The following is a 21,523-nucleotide window of genomic DNA, read 5'->3' as shown; positions in this document are numbered from 1 at the left end:
ATTTGTATATTTGACAGAGGGATTGATGTGTAAAAGTATTTAGCTGCCATCTAGTGGACCAAAAAGTTATGACCCGGTCCTAAGACACAAGCATCAATAGACATGTAAGAGCAACATAAAAATTAATAGAATAAATAGACATGTAAAAGCACCATAAAAATTAATAGAAACATAAATATAATATAAAAAATAACCAAATATGGATCAACTTAGTAGTCCTGGACAATTGTAGCAACTGGTAAAAAAGCACATAACAATCAAACCAAATTACACTTTTTGACATAAAAATATGTAGAATAATAATCAAGCCAGAGGTGTAGTTGTAAAAATGGATGGTTACACTAAAACTTATTGGGACAAATAAAATAAAATACAATAAATAAAACGTCATGAAACAAGACAAAAAAAGGGTAAAGGGTACCCTTTTTTTGTCTTGTTTCATGACTTTTTATTTATTGTATTTTATTTTATTTGTCCCAATAAGTTTTAGTGTAACCATCCATTTTTACAACTACACCTCTGGCTTGATTATTATTCTACATATTTTTATGTCAAAAAGTGTAATTTGGTTTGATTGTTATGTGCTTTTTTACCAGTTGCTACAATTGTCCAGGACTACTAAGTTGATCCATATTTGGTTATTTTTTATATTATATTTATGTTTCTATTAATTTTTATGGTGCTTTTACATGTCTATTTATTCTATTAATTTTTATGTTGCTCTTACATGTCTATTGATGCTTGTGTCTTAGGACCGGGTCATAACTTTTTGGTCCACTAGATGGCAGCTAAATACTTTTACACATCAATCCCTCTGTCAAATATACAAATTTTATTCCCACTGGATCTAATCATTATATTTATTTAAATCTTGAAAAAGACCTTTGCATATTCTTTTTTACTTAATTGATTCTTTTGCCCATTTACAGCATCCAAACACCAATGAGTAGATAATGCCCCGGCCAGGTTTTGAACCCTGGTCTCCCATGTCAAAGGCAGTGCCCTTAACCAGTACTCTATTCAGCTAGTACACTATTCAGCTGCACATTTGGTAACCATGATACCTGTATCCGCCCCCCAACTACCCAATACACCGAACACAGGTGGCGAGAGCCCATTGGCTACTCACAAGCCCGCCCTAACCCCACCCACCCTTCCCAAAAACTCAATTCACTGAACACAGGTGGTGAGAGCCCATTGGCTGCTCGCACACTCACCCTAACCCCGCCCACCAAATACCTCCCATACATCTAATTGGCCCTTTTAGCAAGAACCTGTATATATAAGGAGCTGAGCATCCTCACCACTTCACTGAGGCGCTACACCTGCTATTGCTGAAATTCTGGTGAGTTCTTTATGTTATTTTATTTGCACACTTTACCCTGTATTTCTGGCCCCCTGTTCCCTCCTCAATGCTCTATTACCCATTACTCTTGCTGACATATACCCTTTTCCATTACCAATACCACTCATTGCAAATCTGTGTAAAATAACACCCCATAGCCCATTACTATCACGAGCACCATAGCCTCTACCCCCTATTGTCTACTTGCACACCCAACTCTTTTATGCCATCTCCACGAAGCTATTTATTTCATATGGTATGCTTTATGATATGCAATATATTAATATGCAAATTTGCAGAATTTACTATAGCATAATGTACTGTCTCTTGTCTACAGTCTTGTCCCCATTTTTATTGCCTGATGAAGCGGGCTGGGCCTGTGAAACGCGTTGCACTGTTTTGGGGTACTAAGTAATAAATGTGACTACTATTCAGACAGTCTTTCGTGTCTGCTTTATGGAGGTAAGTCCACCGCTTCCTCCCAGCAAATTTTAAAGTTTTTATCCACTTTTATCCTGCTGGCGCCTCTGTTCTCCTACTGCTATACCGTGTCCACCCCTGGTGGAGGGGTGATCTACCCCCTTTTGCATCTACAGAGAGCGACTTCTTATCCCTGAGTGAGGACAGGTCTAATCTCCTCACCTGCCTATACAGTGGTTGCCTGTGTGGTAACCCATGTTTGTGAGTATAATTTTCTCACGATAACCTTTACTTCATTTATGCTTAACATACTACACTATATTGGGCTCTCGGTTTCTCTACACTTTATCTACTCAATATATACGTATCCCACGCGTTCCCACGCATATCAGTATCTCCAACAACATGTGGTAAAAAAAAATTAACACCAGAACTGAATAGCCATTTTGTTATGCATTGGCTAGTGGTATTTGTTTCAGCCATATTACTGAAAAACAGTTGGCCATCAACAGTTAAAGCCCAATCTACACGATACGATTCTTTGTGCGATTTGATTACGATTCTATTTACGATCCGATTAAATCCGCCATGTCCGATCAGGATTCGATTTAATTTGATTTGCCATTGCAAAACATTGGCAAATCGAATTGAATCGAATAGGATCCCAATCAGACATGTCGGATTTAATCGGATAGTAAATAGAATCATAATCGAATCGCACAAAGAATCGTATTGTGTAGTTGGGGCTTTAGATTACATTGTGAGGCGAAGGAGAGTGCCTGCTCTCCCTTGTAAAGGTGAAAGGGGCAGGGGCCCTGCAAACCATCAGCAAAAGTTAAACTCCTTTTGAGGGGGCAGGGTTCTCTGACCAACCTCTGTATTTCCTGCAAACGATCTATCTTTTCAGAGTGGGAGATTTTTATAGCAAATACTTGATTTACAAACACTACAAATACTGTAGTTCAATTATGCTTAATCAATCAAACCTTATCATAAAACCATATTTCAACCCCCCATGAGGAGATGGGCTAGTCCAAAATCTGTCGGTTCTGTCAGATTTCTACTTCTTACTGTAAGTGACAGCAAAATAGGAGAAAAATAATTTATGGCTTATTTTACTCTGGAAGAAATGTATTTCTTATATGTATATGTTTATATATATTTTAAATGTTATGATTTTCACAACAGTGGTCCTTTAAGCAAATTACTGGACCAAATATTGACCATTTATATTTGCATTTGCCTTTACTTATGCTTTAAAATAGTTTTCTAAACAAGCTTTTTATGACCACCAAGGATAGGAGCTGAAAAACAAAAGTCTGCAACAACAAAACTAAAGCAATGTCTCTACAGAAAGGTTCACAACTATTCACATACAGTTTTCAAAATGTCAAAAGATTTACTGGAAAATACACTGATAGAAAATGGTCACTTCCTTATGGTTTTAGTACTTAGAACTAACATAAAATATTTGCTCTTCTAAATGTTAGCCAGACCATCAGCTGCTGGTAAAATTTAGCTTTGTAGTGTAAAAAAATAAAATGATTCCATAGATAAGCAGACCTCAGTATCATGTCTTGCAAATAAAAGTGGGATGTAAAGGTCAGTGGTGTACTAACCTAAGTGCAGGAAATGGGGGGGACATCATTCCTCCCTCCCTCTTCCTGGGTCCTACTCCTCTGTCCCCATGCAGAGTATGGTGCAGCGTTGCAGCTTGGAAATGAATCTCACCTAATTCCGGCGATGAGTCAATGCTCACCGGTAGCTGGCCACTGACTCTACTTCCAGTTCCCTGTATGTTGCGTAATTACACGTGACAAGCAGAGATCGGGCAGGCAGAGAGTGTACGGCTGCCAAGCAGCATGGACACTTCAAGACTGGGGGGAAGGTACCACCAGGTATATAACATGGGGGGTTACCACCAGTCCCCCGGGGAAATCACAATGGGGGAGACCACTGGGGGGAGGTCTGTAAATAATCAACATCAGGTGTCAAATACCCAAGGTACGCTACTGGTAAAGGTAAACAATAGTTTGTGGTGACAGCAATAATGCATGCATGCTGCAAGATTATGCTATTTTTATTGATTTGTTTACCTGTTTGTCTTTTCACTTATCACATACATAACCAATGGCAGATTCCTGTAATTCTTACCATTTGAAATCCAGTTCTGCATTGATATTAGCTGTGCCATAGTCACATTCTGATTATTAGTGAATGATGGAAATAACTTTAATGCTTTTATGGATCTCAGTAGGCTAAAATAAGAAACATACATAACAGAACAAACATTAGAAAGTAATAGCAGTAGGGTATTGTACCGTGTTAGCCATCAGTAAAAGCAAGAAGTTTTAAATCAGGATGATACCATTTATTGGCTAACTACAAATGAATAAGAATAAACAAGCTTTCGGCCTTTTTTTCAAGCATAAATACGTCATTAAGATGCCTTAATACAAACAGACCATCTAAATGGGGTAAGATAAGGATCCTTGTTTACTCTATTGCTCACAGACCTGGTATTAGGATTGACCCAGAGGTATCGTAAATTCTTAGTTCACAAGTTCAGCTAGAGTGGCTGAGACAGTTCATATATCATCAATCTCGTACCAATATAGAAAGTTGTTGTCCTTATTCAAACCCTTCTGCACAGCTTTGAACCAATTTATAAATTTTGTTTCTGCTATTAATCGGTCATTTGACGTTTTGAAGCCGCCCTTCAGGGCAGAAAGTAAACAACTGCCGGAAATTACAATGTACTGTTCTTTCTAAACAATAATATTCCATATAGTTTACAGCTTAGTTGATCTTATGTAGTACAAATACTTAAATGCAGACCTAACTAATAAAATGGTTAAACATAGAGTCAAGTGTTTTTAACCTTTTAGCAGCCACATAAAGTAAAACCTGATGTGGCTGTGGCTGCAGGGCCGCTTTTTCCTGCCACTGGGTAAGTGTGCCTTCCTCAGCCTGGCAGGCTATGCAAGCTATGCAGATCAGACAGCTGGGAACTGTCATAGTTACCTGTCTTTCCTCCTCCACCACAGCGGGGATGTAATCCTGACATGTCTTCTTGGTCCCGATCACATCTGATCACATGATATTACATATGAGTGGGATACAGGGGATGGTGTCAGCATAACAGCACCACTCTGCCATGGAAGAGGGGTGACGGAAGAGTCTCTTGTGTTATCAGGTGCCTGCAGGCCCCGAAATTTACCTTCTTTGTTGCAAATCGCAGCTTTTATAATGCCCCAGATATGCAGCAAACAAGGTAAATGTAGCTGTAATGATTGCAAATATCAGCGCCCAATAAGAGTCCCAGGAATGGAGCTTGCAGAAATGCAAATAGCAGAATTGTATAGCGGGCGCTACACAATGCCGGTATTTGCATTTCCACAGTACCCGGGATTCTATCAGGAACCATATTTGCAATCATTAACACTAATCAGCGCCTGCAGGTGCCTTAATTTACCTTGTTTGATGCACATTGCAGCTTTCTGATAGAGGGGGGAGGAAAGGTTTAGGGGTGGATAGGTTTAGGCACCTTCAGGGTGGGCTAGGGTTAGGCACCACCAGGGAGGGTCTTCAGGATAGGAACCACTGGGGGGGGTCTTAGGGGTAGTACCACCAGCGGTGGTTTTAGGGTTAGGAACCAACGGGCAGGGGGGGGGGGGTCATAAGGTTAGGCACCACCAGGGGGTGCCTTAGGGTTAGGGATCGGTAAAGGGAGTGTGCTGTATGAGAGTAGCGTTAGGTTTAGCCATAGTAAAATATTGGTAAATATTACTGATATTTTACTATTGGAATTCAGGGGTAGAATATCACTAATCTTAGCAATATTCTACTGGCGGAGAACCCCTGCACCCTTTTTTCCAGGTGACCTTTTTTACATGCATGCCCTACAATGGCCTACTCACATTGTAGGTGCCATAGTAAGAACGCAAGCAGAGCTGTGTACTACCGGACAATGCGTATGTTATGCCTGCATTACAAATGGCTGGCAATGAGATACCAAGCATTACACATTTTGAAATCTGTTGCAATTTGCATGCATAGCACAAATGGATTCAGTGTGAACTTAGCCTGAGAGGATTAAAGAGACTGCCATGTTCATTCTTCTATAAACAATGCCAGTTGCCTGGCTGTCATGCTGAGCTTTTGACTTTAGATGTTTTGAGTCACACAACTGCAACAAGCAAGCAGTCACTGGAGTCAAACCAAAGTCAAAGCATGTGATCTTCAGCCTCATTCTGGGCCACTGACTTAAGATGGCCACTAATGATCCAACCTTTTTCATCCAATCTTACCATTTCTATGTAATATAAGTGAACTGCCTAAATGATACATTCCTGATAGTCACTCAATTTACCCTTATAATATATACTGTACATATTTGTTAAAATTGGATAAAAAATTGAATTATTAGTAGCCACCTTTAAAGGGCACCTTAACTTAGAGGAATATGGATGTTTCCTTTTAAACAATACCAGCTGCTTGTCAGTCCTGCTGATCTCTTTGGCTGCAGCAGTGGCTGAATCACACACCTGAAACAAGCATGCAGTTAATCCAGTCTGACTTCAGTCAGAGCACCCAATCTGCATGCTTGTTGAGGGGCTGTGGCTAAAAGTATTAGAGACACAGGATCAGCAGTAGAGTCAGGCAACTGGTATTATTTAGAAAGGAAATATCCATATCCATCTCAGTTTAAAGGATTTATAAGGGAAAAAAATACTTAAATAGGCTACATACATGTGTCAGTAATGCTACACAGACGAAGACTGTGTCCTCTGACACCCCTACGCCCCCCCCCCCCCCCACACACACACACACACGGCTTCTCCTGTAATTCCTCCTGGTCTAGGCTGCAATCCCCTGGTTAAAGACCTTTGAAGCAGAAATAGTCCCCTGTGTACACACAGTTGTGGCCATTTGTGGTGCTTGCGCATATGCAGTTGGGTCCCCAAGATCCTGTGGCCACATTCCCAGTGGCCTCCAGAGCATGGGGCATGAGCTCCCATAATTCACAGCAGTGCTGGAGCATGGCCACAGAGTCCTAGGAACTTGACAATGTATGTGCCAAAATGGCAACAACTGCCCATGCATGAGGGATACCCTTTCTGGTTCAAAGACCTTGACCCCTAGGGTTGAGGCCTAGATCAGGATGAATTCCAGTAAAATGGGGCCTGTGAGGGGGACAGAGGATACATTCCTCATCTGTGCAGTGTTACAGACACATTTGTAGCCTATTTAATTATGTTTTTTTACCTAATACATTCTTTAAAGTATACCAGAGATGAAGCAACCTACTTTAATGAATACTATATACTAGTAGGGACATGAGGACAGACACTTACCCGGCTGTCTGTTTCATTCTGATCTGCCCTGTGAGCTTGTAATCCCCCCCCCCTGTAAAAACCACAGATGGAGCTCTCAGTTGGCTGCTTTATCAGGAAACTCTATAGCAGTGAGAGCAGTCTGCTCAAGCCCGCCCCCTTCTCTGCCTGTGTTCTCCCTATCTGTGCAGGGAATGGCATCAAAGAGAGCAGTACCTGTGATGGGAGAAACAGCTCAGTAAACATAGATTTACGTATCTACCCAGACAATTAGTGTCCCAGCTGGAGTTACACACTTATCTCTCCCCATCTGAGCCAGGAACATACATGGACACTGCTCTACTGCTCTGATGACTGTACACAGATCAAATGCAGCAGCTGCTGTGCTTGTCTTTGGTTTTACAGGAATAAGTAAAAGTAATTGTGCCTGTGTGTATATGTCTGCAGGTTTTTTTCTTGATATATATGCACCTACATAAATTATTGGATGGAGAAATTTACACACAGCAACAATGACCCGGGAGCAGATGGTGGCCATCTTGGATTTTAGACAGGATAAAAATGAAATATTAAGAATGAAATGAGCACAGGAGAGCAACACAAATTACAGGAATCACCTGTATTTGGCATACACTTTCAGGGGGTATGTTTATTTTAAAAGTACCTGTTCATCTCAGGTTTCCTTTTAGTAAGTGTTTCTGAAACTTGTCCTTGTGATCCCCCAATGGTGTATATATTTCAGGCAACCTCACCTACGCACAGGTGGGGTAGTTAGTGTCTCAGCTAGGTATATTCCATGTAGCAGACATAGGTGAGGTTGCCTGCAAAACATACACTGTTGGGGTCGTCACGAGGACAAGTTTGAGAAACACTGCTTTAGAGTATTACTGGCAGAGCATCAGCACAGAAGTCAGGGAACCGACGCTGTTTATTAAAGAATGAAAATTGCAGACTCCATATACCACCCACTTCAAGTTCCCTTTAATTATGATTGCCAGGTTTTTTCCTTTCTTAGGCTTTTTTTTTTTACTATTCTTTTTTTTTTTTGTATTGTTTCGCCATTTACAAAATTGCCTTCTAAAATTGTGCATAACGCTGGAGCACCACTTCACTAGTATTTACAATATTTCAACAATACAAAATACTTTCTTTTATTAATATAGTGAGAAACATGCCAACAATTTTTTCTAATATGGAATAGTAATACCTTTTAATGGCTAACTGATAAAGTTAAATAATGCAAGCTTTCTGGTATCTAGTCCCCTTCTTCAGGCATATTTCCAGATGTAAGCTGAAGTAAAACACTGAGGTATTACTTTTACAAGACTTTGTTTTTTCTACCTACATAATTTGTTTGGCTAACACGGTACAGAAACATTTTTACTTCTAATATGGAACAACCACATTTTCCACTAATCATAAAGCACTTACCTGAATTGGTAACCATTAGGAAGATTCTTGATACTATGGTAAAATGTACATGTGCTTACAGCATAAACTGTGTTATACAACTAACATGCATGTTGCATACATAACACAAGTTGCACTATTTGCTCAATGCCAGTTGCATAAACACCAGTCAAATTTAGGTCCATTGTACGCGTGTGTAAGTTTTACTGTATTTTTTGTGAATCTGCCCCAATAAGAGCTTTCAGGCTATCTAGCTTATTACATTTACTGTCCATATATTGGCATAGTTCAGCTGATAAGTGAATAGAAAAGTAAAGGAGGTTATGGTTTGAGGATGGTGTTATTTCAAGACAGTATTGGTGCAGTCTCACATACCTTTATCTATCCAATGAAAACAGTGACACAACTCACAGATGCAACTGTGACAATGAAGTAAAGAATTTTGTTAAAACCTATTCACTTTAATATTGTGCTAATAAGTATTATTACATTTTTAGCACCCTTCACAAGTATGGTATGGGTAAATGCCTTAAAATGGAATCCTGACCTGACCTCCAGTATGCATCGTGAATCTTCTTTTCCACAGGTGACTAAACTGCTAGTTTTGTCAAACAGTTCAGCCTCCTGTCTGCAGGCCACACGCGCCATTTGGCTACAATAATGTTCGACACACAGTGGCATTACCTATTGGGGAAAAAGGCTCATGTTGTGTCTGAGACTCCATGGGGGGGAGGTCGCCTGTCCACCATGCATGCTGAGTGCTAGCAAGTGCATGGCTAGTGGATGGGAGTAGCTAACAGGCAGTGAATTAAGAGAACTGATTATTTTATGATTGTATGCAGACTGTGCTTTGATTATCATTTAGGTACATATGCTACTTACTTTTGAAGGTTCTTCTGTGAAGTATCTTCAGGAAATACTGAATTCATTAAACTCCCATTATGCCATAGCAGTGCAACAGCACGCCAGAAGTACATTTGCTTTTGCATCTTCTCAACATTAAGCAAGAAGTTCTCTGCTAGGTTTAAACGTGCCTAAAATATAATGAACACAAAGTATTTTTTGAGCTAACAATCTATATAATAAAGCATATCAGAATTAATGGTGTTTTTTGAAAAAAAAACTTAATGCCAATTAAAAAGACTGTTTGTAATGTGATATTTAAATAAAAATAATCATGCGATTTCAATTTGCAGCCAGCTAAGTAATTTATAGACCTGGCAATAAACTTGAATTCCAGTTCGGCAATCTTAGGTGCATGGGCTGTACAGAATGTAAGACCCTATTTTAATGATTCTTTACCTGCTCCAACTGAGTGGCAACTTGGTCACTTGTGCCTGACAGACTCAATTATTAATACAGTTTTTCATACCTCTAGTCTAATTTTAAGAAAAGTCCATGAAGTCACTGGGTTGAACAATGAGTAAGAACAGGAACTGTACATTCTATGTCCTTTGCCCTTCAAAAACTATTAGCTGTAAAACTTTTAATGTTCTCAGAGGTGTTACCTACTGAAAAAGTGTTTTATTTTGTTTTTTCTTAAAGCCCAGGTTCAGTATTTATTTGTATCCTATTATTGTCCTCTGCTCTCCCCACTTAAAGCAGAGAATGCCTTTTCAACCCCATTTTACATGGCTATGGAGGTTTTTTATCTTTTCTACCACCAACCTTACCTGATCATAGCTACATGCACTCCAACAGAGACAAGGAAAGAGAAGGACAGGGTTATAATATTCATGCTCCCTTTACTCAAGTAAGGAGGAGGCTGTGAGATGTGCATATGCCATTGCTTCCTTCAAGGCTGGGCTGCTGCAACAACTTGGCAGTCCACCTCCAGAACCACTTGGGAACCTAGACATGGGCATTATGCTGGAAATACATACAGATTTTAAGCAGATTTACTATCCGATCGATTTTACGAATGATTTTACGATCGTCTTTGATTCACTTCTATAAGAAATTGACCAGAAAAACTATAAAAGTAGCCCATATCTAGTCAGGGGAAATGTGCATAGAAAATAGCAACTGAAGCTCATCTCTGTTGTGTAAGCCTTCCCATGTGTTCTATGCTCTTATGTAACTTGTGCCACAGCTGCAGAGATCGAAGACAAATGACTTGTGATGGTTCATTATAACCATTAAAACCCCTGTGTCCCTGTATACTCCTGTGTTCCTGCCTTTGGGCCAGCACGCATGCGCGGCACCTGGGCAGACTTGGTACAGCAGGAGGACGGGTGTAGGGGGCGGACGTGCTGTGCATGAACGTTTCGGGTAGCACATCCATGTGCTTGCACGTCGGGGAGCGCAGCTTTGTGCAGGAGAGCAGCGGTTGCGGCATGGGTAAGGTAGGAGAAGGGGGTGAGGGGGGGGGGGGGCGCAGCTGAGCCCTAGCGCCGGTTTTTAAACGGGTGGGCTTATTTCCGTAACCATTATATTTTTTATGGCACTGCCGACACTAATTTTAGTAATTGAGTGTACAGATTTTAGCAATGATCATGATAATATATACTGATTTAACTATTTTCTACTTATATTTTCCATGTATTTAAGTCTCCACATTTATTTCTTCTAAATTATGTGACATTTAAAAAATTGGTTTAACTCAGTTTTTAAATGTTTTATTGTGTGTAATGTGCATTTGAAAAAAGGGGTTAAAATGAAAGATACATTTTGAAGGATGGGTACTTTGTCTACAAATGCACACCAGGGAGGTACTATTTATGTTCAGGAGTCCCATCTATAGCCAAGACCCAAGTCTTTAACTACTGACTTGCATGTGACTAGCTGCAGGAAAGGGCACTGCAGCATCTTTTATGTAAAAATAAGCACCGGGCCTTCCTTCAACAGCCTGCCATTTCACAATCTCTGACTAAGTGCTCTATATAAAATTCTAGAAGTATTTAAAGAGAATCTACTTACTAGGGAGAATCCTGTAAAATCTGAGGAACCTGTTAGACAGAAAAATACTGATTAATATTAAAGCTTAAAAAAAAAACATAATATAAGAAGAAGAAATCAGAACCCCTTCTACTCAAGAAGACCACATTTTATTTTATATTGCAAATAATTTCTTAAATGCTGCAGATTTACTGTAGAATTTAGTCCCTTAAAGTGAATCCGAGTTGAGAGCGATATGGAGGTTGCCATATTTATTTCCTTTTCAACAATACCAGTTGCATGTCAGTCTTGTTGATCTTTTGGCATCAGTAGTGTCTGAGTCACTACCCTTAAATAAGCATGTGGCTAATCCAGTCAGATTAGAGTCAGAGCACCTGCTCTGAATGCTTGTTCAGGGTCTATGACTAAAATTATTAGAGACACAAGACAACAGATCAGGGGGACGGCCAGGCAACTTGCATTGTTTAAAACAAAATAAATATGGCACCCTCTATATCACTCTCACCCTGGGTTCCCTTTAAGCATTTTAGTAGGTCAACCAGAAACACAACCATTACTTCTTTTAAAGCCAGTTTGCTGTTGAAGTTCGTGCTGTACTAGCCAGTATTAACCACTTGCTGACCGCATCACGCTGATGGCCATGGACGTGACGGCATCCCCAGGACCGCCTAACGCCGATCGGCGTAAGGTCCTTGGGCCGTGGTTTGCAGGAGATTGCGCATCCCTGCTTGGATGGCAGAGCGATCACCGCTAGGTGACTGTTAGATGGCGAATACCATCTAATTACCCTGTACAGCGCTGCGATCTCAGGCAGCGCTGTACTGGGGACAGCCGTGTGACACAGCTGTCCCCTCCAGAGGCAGGGAAGTTATCGGCTGTTATAGGCTGAAGCCTATGACTGCTGATCACTCTGATTGGCTGGTGGGAAGAGGGAGGGAGGGGGGAACAGAAAAAGGAAAAAAAAAGTGAAATTTAATAGAAAAATAAATAAATATTTACAAAAAAAATAAACATTGGGGTAGCGATCAGAGCCCACCAACAGAAAGCTGTATTGGTGGGCAGAAAAGGGGGGAAATCACTTGTGTGCTGAGCTGTGCGGCCCTGCAGCGAGCCCTTAAAGCTGCAGTAGCCCAACTTGAGTAAAATGACCTGGTCTTTAGGGGGGTTTAACACTGCGGTCCTCAAGAGTTTAAAGAGGTGATTAAATGGATTGGGATTAAAGTTTATTTTTACTTTAGAAAATGAATGTGAAATGAGAGATACTGTACATTGATGACTCCCTTTTGAAAAGACTCTACGAGAGGAGATAAATCAGCACAGGCCACATTAAGGCACTATTCTGACATGAGTATGTGGGCTTAAGTCACACTGCATGGCCCATTTATTGGTGGTTTTCTTATTAGAGGTAGGCAAACACTTACACTTACTCCTTTTAAAACATGTTTAAGAGGTTTATAGTTCAGGACTTTTTTTTTAGAGTTTTTTTATCCATTAGTTTCCACCTGTGTTGGTTGGGAGACTGGGTTTTTTATTTTACAATATACACCATGTTCCAAATTATTATGCATGTTATATTTTTCTCTGATTTTTCTAAATAGTGGACGCAAGTGGCAGTCAGCATAATGTTTGAGCCATCAACCATTAAAGTATAATTCAAATTTTACTGAACAAACCTCCTAATGATAACGCTATATTTTTCAAAAATAAAAAACTTAAAATGCACTGTTCCAAATTATTACACACACATTATTACACAAGTTTCAAAACATTTTTTGTAACACTGTTTTTATTGAAATTAAAAGATGTACGGTATAAAGATACAATTTAAAGCAAAGGACAAAAGATATATGCATAGAAAAAGTCAAAGATAATTTGACAAATGAAAACAATATCATCATTCTGCAGTCCCAGACTCTAAGCAACTGTGGTCTGTTATAGCATACATTTTTTTAGAGATATATGTTAATTTTAGGATATTAGAAAGGCGGGAGGTATCTGAAATAGTAAAGGGGGATTTGGGGAGCTTGGGAGGCTCATCCTGTATATAGATTGGAGAATGACCACAGGTGTTAGATTCTATAGAATACAGATTGTTGAGGAAATAACAATTGGAAATAGGTAGGAGGATGTGAAATATAAAGTTTAAAAACATTTTATAGGTTGTGAAAAACTGTAAATGGTAATTTGTTGAATTTTCTTCATTAGTTCATAATACATTCAGTCATACTTACTGAAATCGAAAACTATTTCAATCAAAAGCAACTTAACAGGTCAACTTACATATTAACATAGGACCCCTTATTTGTAGCAGCTTCATAATTCTTGAATCCATTGAACTTGTGAGTTTTTGGATACAGATACTTTCTGCTTTAATCTTTGAAAAATGTCAGAATAGCCTCCCAGAGCTGCTGTTTGAATGTAAACTGCCCCCCACCCTCATAGATCTTTTGCATGAGGATGCTCCAAAGATTCTCAGTAGGACTGAGGTCAGGGGAGGGTGGGAACCACACCATGGGGTTCTCTCCTTTTATGCTAAAAGCAGTCAATGATGCAGAGGTATTCCTTGCGGCATGAGATGTTGCATTGTCATGGATGAAGATGATTTTATCACAGAAAGCACAGTTCTTTTTGTGCCTCGGAAGAAAGCAGAAACTCCACATACTTTTCAGAAGTAATTTTCACATCTTCAGCTCTCTTCCCATGATTCTTCCTATGTTTCCAGCCCAAAACATTACTCCGCCACCTCCTTGCTGACATTGCAGCCATGTATGGGATGTGGTGGCTGTTAACCCACCATCCACCACTCCTTCCATCTGGACCATGAAGAGTTGCATGGCACTTATTAGTAAACAAAACTGTGTGAAAATAAGTCTTCTTGTAGCTCTGGGCCCACTGCAGCTGTTTCTGATTGTGAGCTTAGGCTAGGGGTGGTTGAATAGATGGTTTATGCACTGAAATCCTCTGGAGAATCCTGCACTCGGATGTTCATGGGACTCCGGCGGCACCAGCAGCTTCAAATATGTGTTTGCTCTTTTGTAATGGCATTTTAGCAGCTGTTCTCTTGATTTGATGTATTTGTTTGGCAGAACCCTTCGTCATTTTGCTTTTATCTACAAAAACCTGCGTGTGCTCTGAGTCAGCCACAAATCTTTTAACTGTACGATGATCATGCTTACGTTTTCCTGAAATAAAAATGTTTTCATTCCTTGTCTAAGGAATTCAACTATTTCACACTTTTCAGCAGCAAAGAGATTACTTTTCTGTCATATATTGCTTGGAAATGGTGCTTAAAGTGAATCTCCAAACTGAAAAGGCTTGGTGTTTCTTTAACCTCCTTGCCGGTTTTCCCGACCTGAGCTCGGGGTAGAAAAAATAAGCTATTAGCGGTGATCCCGAGCTCAGGTCGGGGTAGGCATTGCAGAGCTTTACTTGTAGTTGTGGAGTCCCACGCGCGATCTCGCTGCGCAGCGGGACTCCAGCCTCTCTCCCCGGCAGTGTGGGGTCTTTCCCTGGCCGCCGGGATCCCCCGTGTCCCCGCTATTCTTCCGGGGACCCGGCAGCCAGTTGGAGAAGCGGAGCCGTGGTGGTGGCAGCAGAGCGGTGGTGGCAGCGTGTTGTCATCGGGGGCGGTGCTAATATTGAAAACGAACTTCTCTATATTAGAGAAATATAGAGAAGTTCGTTTATATGTAAATTAGCGCCATCTTGTGGGCAAAGAGAAAACTGCAGCACAGGAGCCCAGGAAGGTACATTTTTTTTATTTTATTTTGCTGCAGATCTCCCTGCCAGAATGATTTTTTTCAGGTTTTAGGGTCTGAAAGAGTGAAAAAAATTGCACCGCTTTTAGACCGTAAAATCTGGAAAGAATCAGACCGCCAAGGAGGTTAACAGTTTCACAGCATCAGAACTTTATTTTTCTCATAGAAGTCTCATTTTTAGCTGCATTTTTAGCTAAGCTCTGCCCAATCAAAGAAAACTGCCCGGGCTTTTTTCCCCTGATGCTGTGCAAAGCATGATGGGATTTCCTATGTGGTTATTCCCATTGCCTAGGAACTGGGAGGGGTGATCAGGACACCGGACAGTTGGAACAGTGTCTCATGCTCCCTGTTACCTTCTTTCAACCAAAAAGATGGCTGCCTTTATGAAATCACAAACCTTTGCATGTTCTTTTAAAACAGGGTGGGTAAGTAATGTAGCTCCACCCCTCCTGTTGCCTCCTCTGTCGGGACGATTACAGCTAGCCTGTAACTTAATGACAGTATGTTTGTTTAGGCTGAAGTTCCCCTTTAACCCATTCAGGTTCCGTCATTTTCACGTGAGAAATGTTCACCTCCCATTCATTAGCCTATAACTTTATCACTACTTATCACAATGCACTGATCTATATCTTGTTTTTTCCGCCACCAATTAGGCTTTCTTTGGGGGGGTACATTTTGCTAAGAGCCACTTTACTGTAAATGCATTTTAACAGGAAGAATAAGAAAAAAATGGAAAAATGCATTATTTCTCAGTTTTCAGGCATTATAGTTTTAAAATAATACATGCCTCCATAATTAAAACTCGCGTATTGTATTTGTCCATATGTCCCGGTTATTACACCGCTAAAATGATGTCCCTATCACAATGTATGGCGACAATATTTTATTTGGAAATAAAGGTGCATTTTTTCCATTTTGCATCTATCACTATTTACAAGTTTAAAATAAAAAAAATATAGAAATATTTCATCTTTACATTGATATTTAAAAAGTTTAGACCCTTAGGTAAATATTTACATTTTTTTTTATTGTAATGTTTTTTTTTTTTTATAGTAAACATATTATTTGGGTAGCTTTGGGAGGGTGGGAGGTAAACAATAGATTTATAATGTAAATGTGTGTTAATTTTAATTTTTTTTTTTACAGGTGTAGTATTACTTTTTGGCCACAAGATGGCTGCCATGACTTTGTTTACATGACGTCACTCTAAGCGTAGCACGCGCTTAGAGTGACGCATCGGGAAGGAGACGGCCAGAAAAAGCTCAGCTTCCGAGAGAAGCTGTCGCTTTTTCAGCGGGGGAGAGGAATCAATGATCGGGCTCCATAGCCCGATACATTGATTCCTTGGCTACCGAATCTGCGGCCGGGAGTGCGCATGCACGCGCACGATCGGCCGCGGGGGCGCGCGTTAGCGCGCATGGTTCCTGGACGTAGAAACTACGTCCAGGAACCAAAATAGGTTAACCACTTAAGGACAATGCTAATTGAAATCTACGTCATTTTGATGCTGATGTGGCTGCCAGGGCGTAGATTCCAACTTACCGATGCCGCACCTTCTTGCCACTCTCATCGCTCCCGCGAACGCATCACTATCTCCCCGCTGCAGCTCACTCGCTCTGCCATCTCTATAATGGCAGAGCCCTGTAAACGGGTCAGTAGCCGATTTCATTTGCTCCTGACCCTGTCTATCAACATAAGCAACTCCCATTGGCTAACATTGATAGACACGGTCAGGAGCAAAGAAAGCAACTCGTGAATGGCCCACGGGAACTCTGCATCATATAGATGGCAGTGGGTGGAGTGGGTGGAGTGGGTGGCCTGTGGTTTCCGGTGTGCAGTATGGATGGCAGTTGCAGCAGGTATGTGCACCAATTCGTCAGTATTCCACGGTTTCTTGTACCAGCAGTCTCTGGTCCTTAACCTCCCTGGCGGTATGATTTCTTCCAGATCTTATTATTTAAGCGGTGCAATTTTTTTCACAAGCTTTTTGACTCTAAAAATCCTACTGCTAGATAGATCTGTGAAAGCCCTGCACATTACACAACTTCCATGGATCCAACTCAGGGTTACCACTGAGGAGGTTAACCTGCTGGGCGGTCTGGACGAGCTCAGCTCGTCCAGTACCGCCGGAGCCTGCCGCTCAGGCCCTGCTGGGCCAATTTGGCTCAAATAAAAAGCAGCACACGCAGCCGGCACTTTGCCAGCTGCGTGTGCTGCCTTATCGTCGCCGCTCTGCGGCGATCCGCCGCGAGCAGCGGCGAAAGAGGGTCCCCCCAGCCGCCTGAGCCCAGCGTAGCCGGAACAAAAAGTTCCGGCCAGCGCTAAGGGCTGGATCGGAGGCGGCTGACGTGATGACGTCACTCCGTTCGTCGCTATGGCGACGATGTAAGCAAAACAAGGAAGGCTGCTCATTGCGGCCTTCCTTGTTTATTCTGGGCGCCGGAGGCGATCGGAAGAACGCCTCCGGAGCGCCCTCTAGTGGGCTTTCATGCAGCCAACTTTCAGTTGGCTGCATGAAATAGTTTTTTTTTTTATTAAAAAAAAACCCTCCCGCAGCCTCCCTGGTGATCTTAATAGAACGCCAGGCAGGTTAAGAGGGCAAAGACTGCTTGTACTTAAGTGGTTAATAATGTGGAAGACCCTTTTTAGTAGTTTTTCTTTTAATTGGGCTCACCTTGCAAACAAGTTATTAGAGGTGTCCGAGATTGATTTCAGTGATTTAAAGAGCCCTGAGATGCAATACCATTCATGAGTTTAATTGAAAACCAAAATATTTAATCTTTATGACACTTCAATACAATTTGCATAATAATTTGGAACACAGCATATACTCCATTTAATGGACAGCGTCATGCTTTCCATGATTCCCTATAACTAAGTTAGGACAGGTGTTCTGCCTATACTTGAACATACTATACTATTATGGCTCATGGTCTTCCACAAATATACATTATAAAACATACTCTGCACCACAAACAGGGATAGGCATTCATGTATTATGATGTATGTTCAAGTGTTTCTATGTCACGCACATTCTTGTTAAATTTGTGGGCATTTTAGTACCCCAAAATGTCAGAGTATGTTTATTGCTTTTCTATTCCTATTTTATATGATGTTTTATTCTATTTTAATTAAGTCCTGTGGATCTCAGTGCTGATGATTTAATGTATTAATCTATGACATTTCAACCAAAGCATCTGATGTATATTTATATGTATATATGTGGATATATACCCTTTGTGAAACCATACCAGAGTATTGAGCCTTGTACATTTAATGATTTTAGGCACTTTTATTGGTCTGAGGAAGTGGGCTTGCACCCGGGAAATGCGTTTCTTGTGCATAATAAACCTTGCTTTCGCATGTGACTGCTATTATTTAGGTCGCTTATTTTTATTTTATTTATATTTTAACAGGCTTTAACCTAGTTTTATCTACACTTGAGCTCCTCTTTACCACTGTTGTGTGCTTTATACCCCCCCATCCTTGGAAGATTGTAAGGGGTCCCCATCAAAGTACCCATGGTGGATGCCATTGCGATATTCAGTTGGTGTTTTTGATAAAGAAAGCCACTACATCCAGTCCCGCTGGGACACCTTGTCTGGAGTTGAGTTTGTTGTCTCCACATGCCTCAAGTGGTTGGTTGCCCCCTTTGCCACCCACCTTTGTGAGTAGTTTTGCTTACTCTATACTATATTTTAGCTATTAATATAATACACTATCTGGGCTCCTGTTGTCTCTATAATGTTGTCCTTAGGGTGTTTAGACACTCTACCTCTTTATAATAATAATAGATTTTCCTTGGGGCGGCCACAGATCACAGGCAGAAGGTGGTTGGAGGGACACTAGTAGTAAGAATAAAGCTATACTCTATTATAAACTGAGATTTTTTTTGCTTCTAACATGCCTCCTCACCCCTAAGCAAAATCTTGGTTTATAATCAGGTCAGTACATACATGGTGTCTAGTGGCCCCCCCTCCCTCTCCCATACAGCATAACTGTTGTCCCCTCCCACTTCCACAGCTTGTTTTCCTGGAGTCTAGTGAGAACCCGCTTTCCATCCCTTCTCATGTCCCCTTGCAGAGTGTATTAGCAGTGGAAGAGGTAAAAAGAATAATATCTGATCCAGGGCGGATATGCAGTACACAACTTCTCCTTGCCTTCTTTTGCATCGGATTTGGCCTCTAGTGTTTGCTGTCTAAACACTAGTGACTGAATCTGTGGTGAAAGAAGAAGGAAGAGTCGTGTGCAGCTTGTCCAGCCCCACATAAGATGCTTCTCCACCGTCTCTGGTGCCAATACACTCTGCAAGGGGTCATCAGGAGAGATGGAGAACAGTGAGAGTAGGCGGGCAGGCAGCCACTCAACACTAGGGAAACATGCTGTATGGGAGAGGAAGGGGGACCACTAGACACCAGGTAATGTATGGAGAAAGGAGGGTGGACTACTAGAAACCAGGTAACATTGTATGGGGGAGGGAGGGTGGACCACTAGACACCAGGGCCCATATGCAATAAGTTTTTCTCCTGAGTTTCACCCTAGGAGATATGTTTTAACTTGTAAATAAAATTCCTTTTAAACCTCCAGCAAATAACAAAATACTCAAAATAGTTTTGATAGTACTCTGTTACCTAATTTTTGGTACTTTTTGCATGCGCAGTACAGCCCGGAGGACGTCCGATGACGTCAGCGCGCCCGCATGGGATGCAGAAGAGCCCGTCCCTGGAGCGCAGAAGAGCCCGACCTGGCAGCCGGCCTGGCCAGGTCGGGTCGGCCACCGAAGATGACCGGAAGCCTCTGGAGCGGCGGCGAGGGCACCTCCTGCCTGCCACGGGCTGGAGGAAGCCCCAGGTAAGTGGATAGGGATTTTTATTTTTTTACAGGTTTCCCTGAACCTTCCCTTTAAATACAAGATGAAAATGTATCTCCTAGGAGAAAACTCAGGTAAAAAAGTGAATTGCATATGGCCCCAGATATGCTGAAGGAGAATCATTAGACACCTGGGCCCATATGCAATTCACTATTTCACCTGAGTTTTCTCCTGGGTGATATTTTTAAATTTGTCAATAAAATGCATTTTAAGCCATCGGAAAGCAAGAAAATGATCAAAATAATTTTGATAGTACTTTTTCATTTACTTTTTTTAGTTGAAATGTGCTGGAAATGTATTTTAATTTGAAGATGAAAAATTATCACCTAGAAGAAAACTCAGGTGAAAAAGTTTTCTCCTAGGAGATAGTTTTTCATTCCCTCTTTAAAATAACTTTACAGGACTTTTCAACTAAAAAAAGTTCCAAAAAGTAAATGAAAAAGTACTTTCAAAATTATTTTGAGTGTTTTCTTGCTTCTTGGTGGCTTAAAGGGTATTTTATTGACAAGTTTAAAAATATCACCTAGGAGAAAACTCAGGAGCAAGCGTGAATTGCATATAGGCCCAGGGCCCATATACAATTCACTTTTTCATCTGAACTATCTCATAGGAGATCATTTTTCATCTTCTATTTAAAATATTTTCTCAGCACTTTCCAATTGAAAAAGTACCAAAAAGTAGGTGAAAAGGTACTATCAAAATTATTTTGAGTATTTTTTTTTGCTTACTGATGATTTAAAAGACATTCTATTTCCAAGTTATGAAAATAACTCCTAGGTGAAAGCTCAGGTGAAAAATTTCACCTGAGTTTTCTCCTAGAAGATCATTTTTAAGTTTCTATTAAATTAACTTTCCAGCACTCGACAATTGAACAAGTACCAAAAGTTAGGTAACAGAGGACCATCTATTTTGAGTATTTTCTTGCTTGCTGGGTGTTTAAAATGCCTTTTATTTACAAGTTTAAAAATATCACATAGGAGTAAAAAATGAATTGCATATGGGCCCAGGTAACACTGTATGGGGGAGGGGGCACCACTAGACACCAGGGAATTCTATATGGGGATGCTAAAACCTAAAAGTAGTGGCCTAGGTTTCTACCCTAGGATTATACTCAAGTCAAACAATTGCATATGTGTTTAGAGTTTCTGTTCTGTTCTCATACTGTTGGAATTAAATAATTCTGTCCAGATTTTATGCAGACTGGCAAATTTCTCCGTTGCCTCCAAAATATCTTTTGACAGATCTTGAAAGTCGATGAGAATTGCATCTTCAATTTCCGTTATGTCTTCTAAATTCCTACAAGAGAACACAAAAATATGTTATAGTCTAATCCACGCCATGTAATTCCATATATGAGATGATGTGATGCAGTTACACTCAGCAACTCATTAGAAAATGTAGAGAAAATTTGTTTCCACTTTCAGATTACTATCATTAACAATACCATTCTGCCCTGGGGGTAATTAAGCAGATCTTCAAATTCGCT

The 21,523-nt window shown here is 40.7% G+C and overlaps 1 protein-coding gene across 3 annotated transcripts in view; it reads right to left on the bottom strand.

Annotated features, from left to right (window-relative positions):
- ABCA13 (ATP binding cassette subfamily A member 13) overlaps positions 1–21,523 on the bottom strand; it is a 770,386-nt gene that overhangs the window by 663,098 nt on the left and 85,765 nt on the right. For all 3 annotated transcript variants that reach the window (XM_068236514.1, XM_068236515.1, XM_068236516.1), the window contains exons 4-7: positions 21,200–21,333; positions 11,431–11,459; positions 9,394–9,545; positions 3,920–4,023 (exon numbers count right to left, since the gene is read on the bottom strand). In XM_068236514.1, the coding sequence (XP_068092615.1) occupies positions 3,920–4,023; positions 9,394–9,545; positions 11,431–11,459; positions 21,200–21,333 (419 nt within the window). The remainder of the gene's footprint in view (positions 1–3,919; positions 4,024–9,393; positions 9,546–11,430; positions 11,460–21,199; positions 21,334–21,523) is intronic.

This window comes from Hyperolius riggenbachi, chromosome 5, assembly GCF_040937935.1.
Source record: "Hyperolius riggenbachi isolate aHypRig1 chromosome 5, aHypRig1.pri, whole genome shotgun sequence".
Lineage (NCBI taxonomy): Eukaryota > Metazoa > Chordata > Amphibia > Anura > Hyperoliidae > Hyperolius > Hyperolius riggenbachi.
This window is presented reverse-complemented; position numbering and strand designations above follow the sequence as displayed.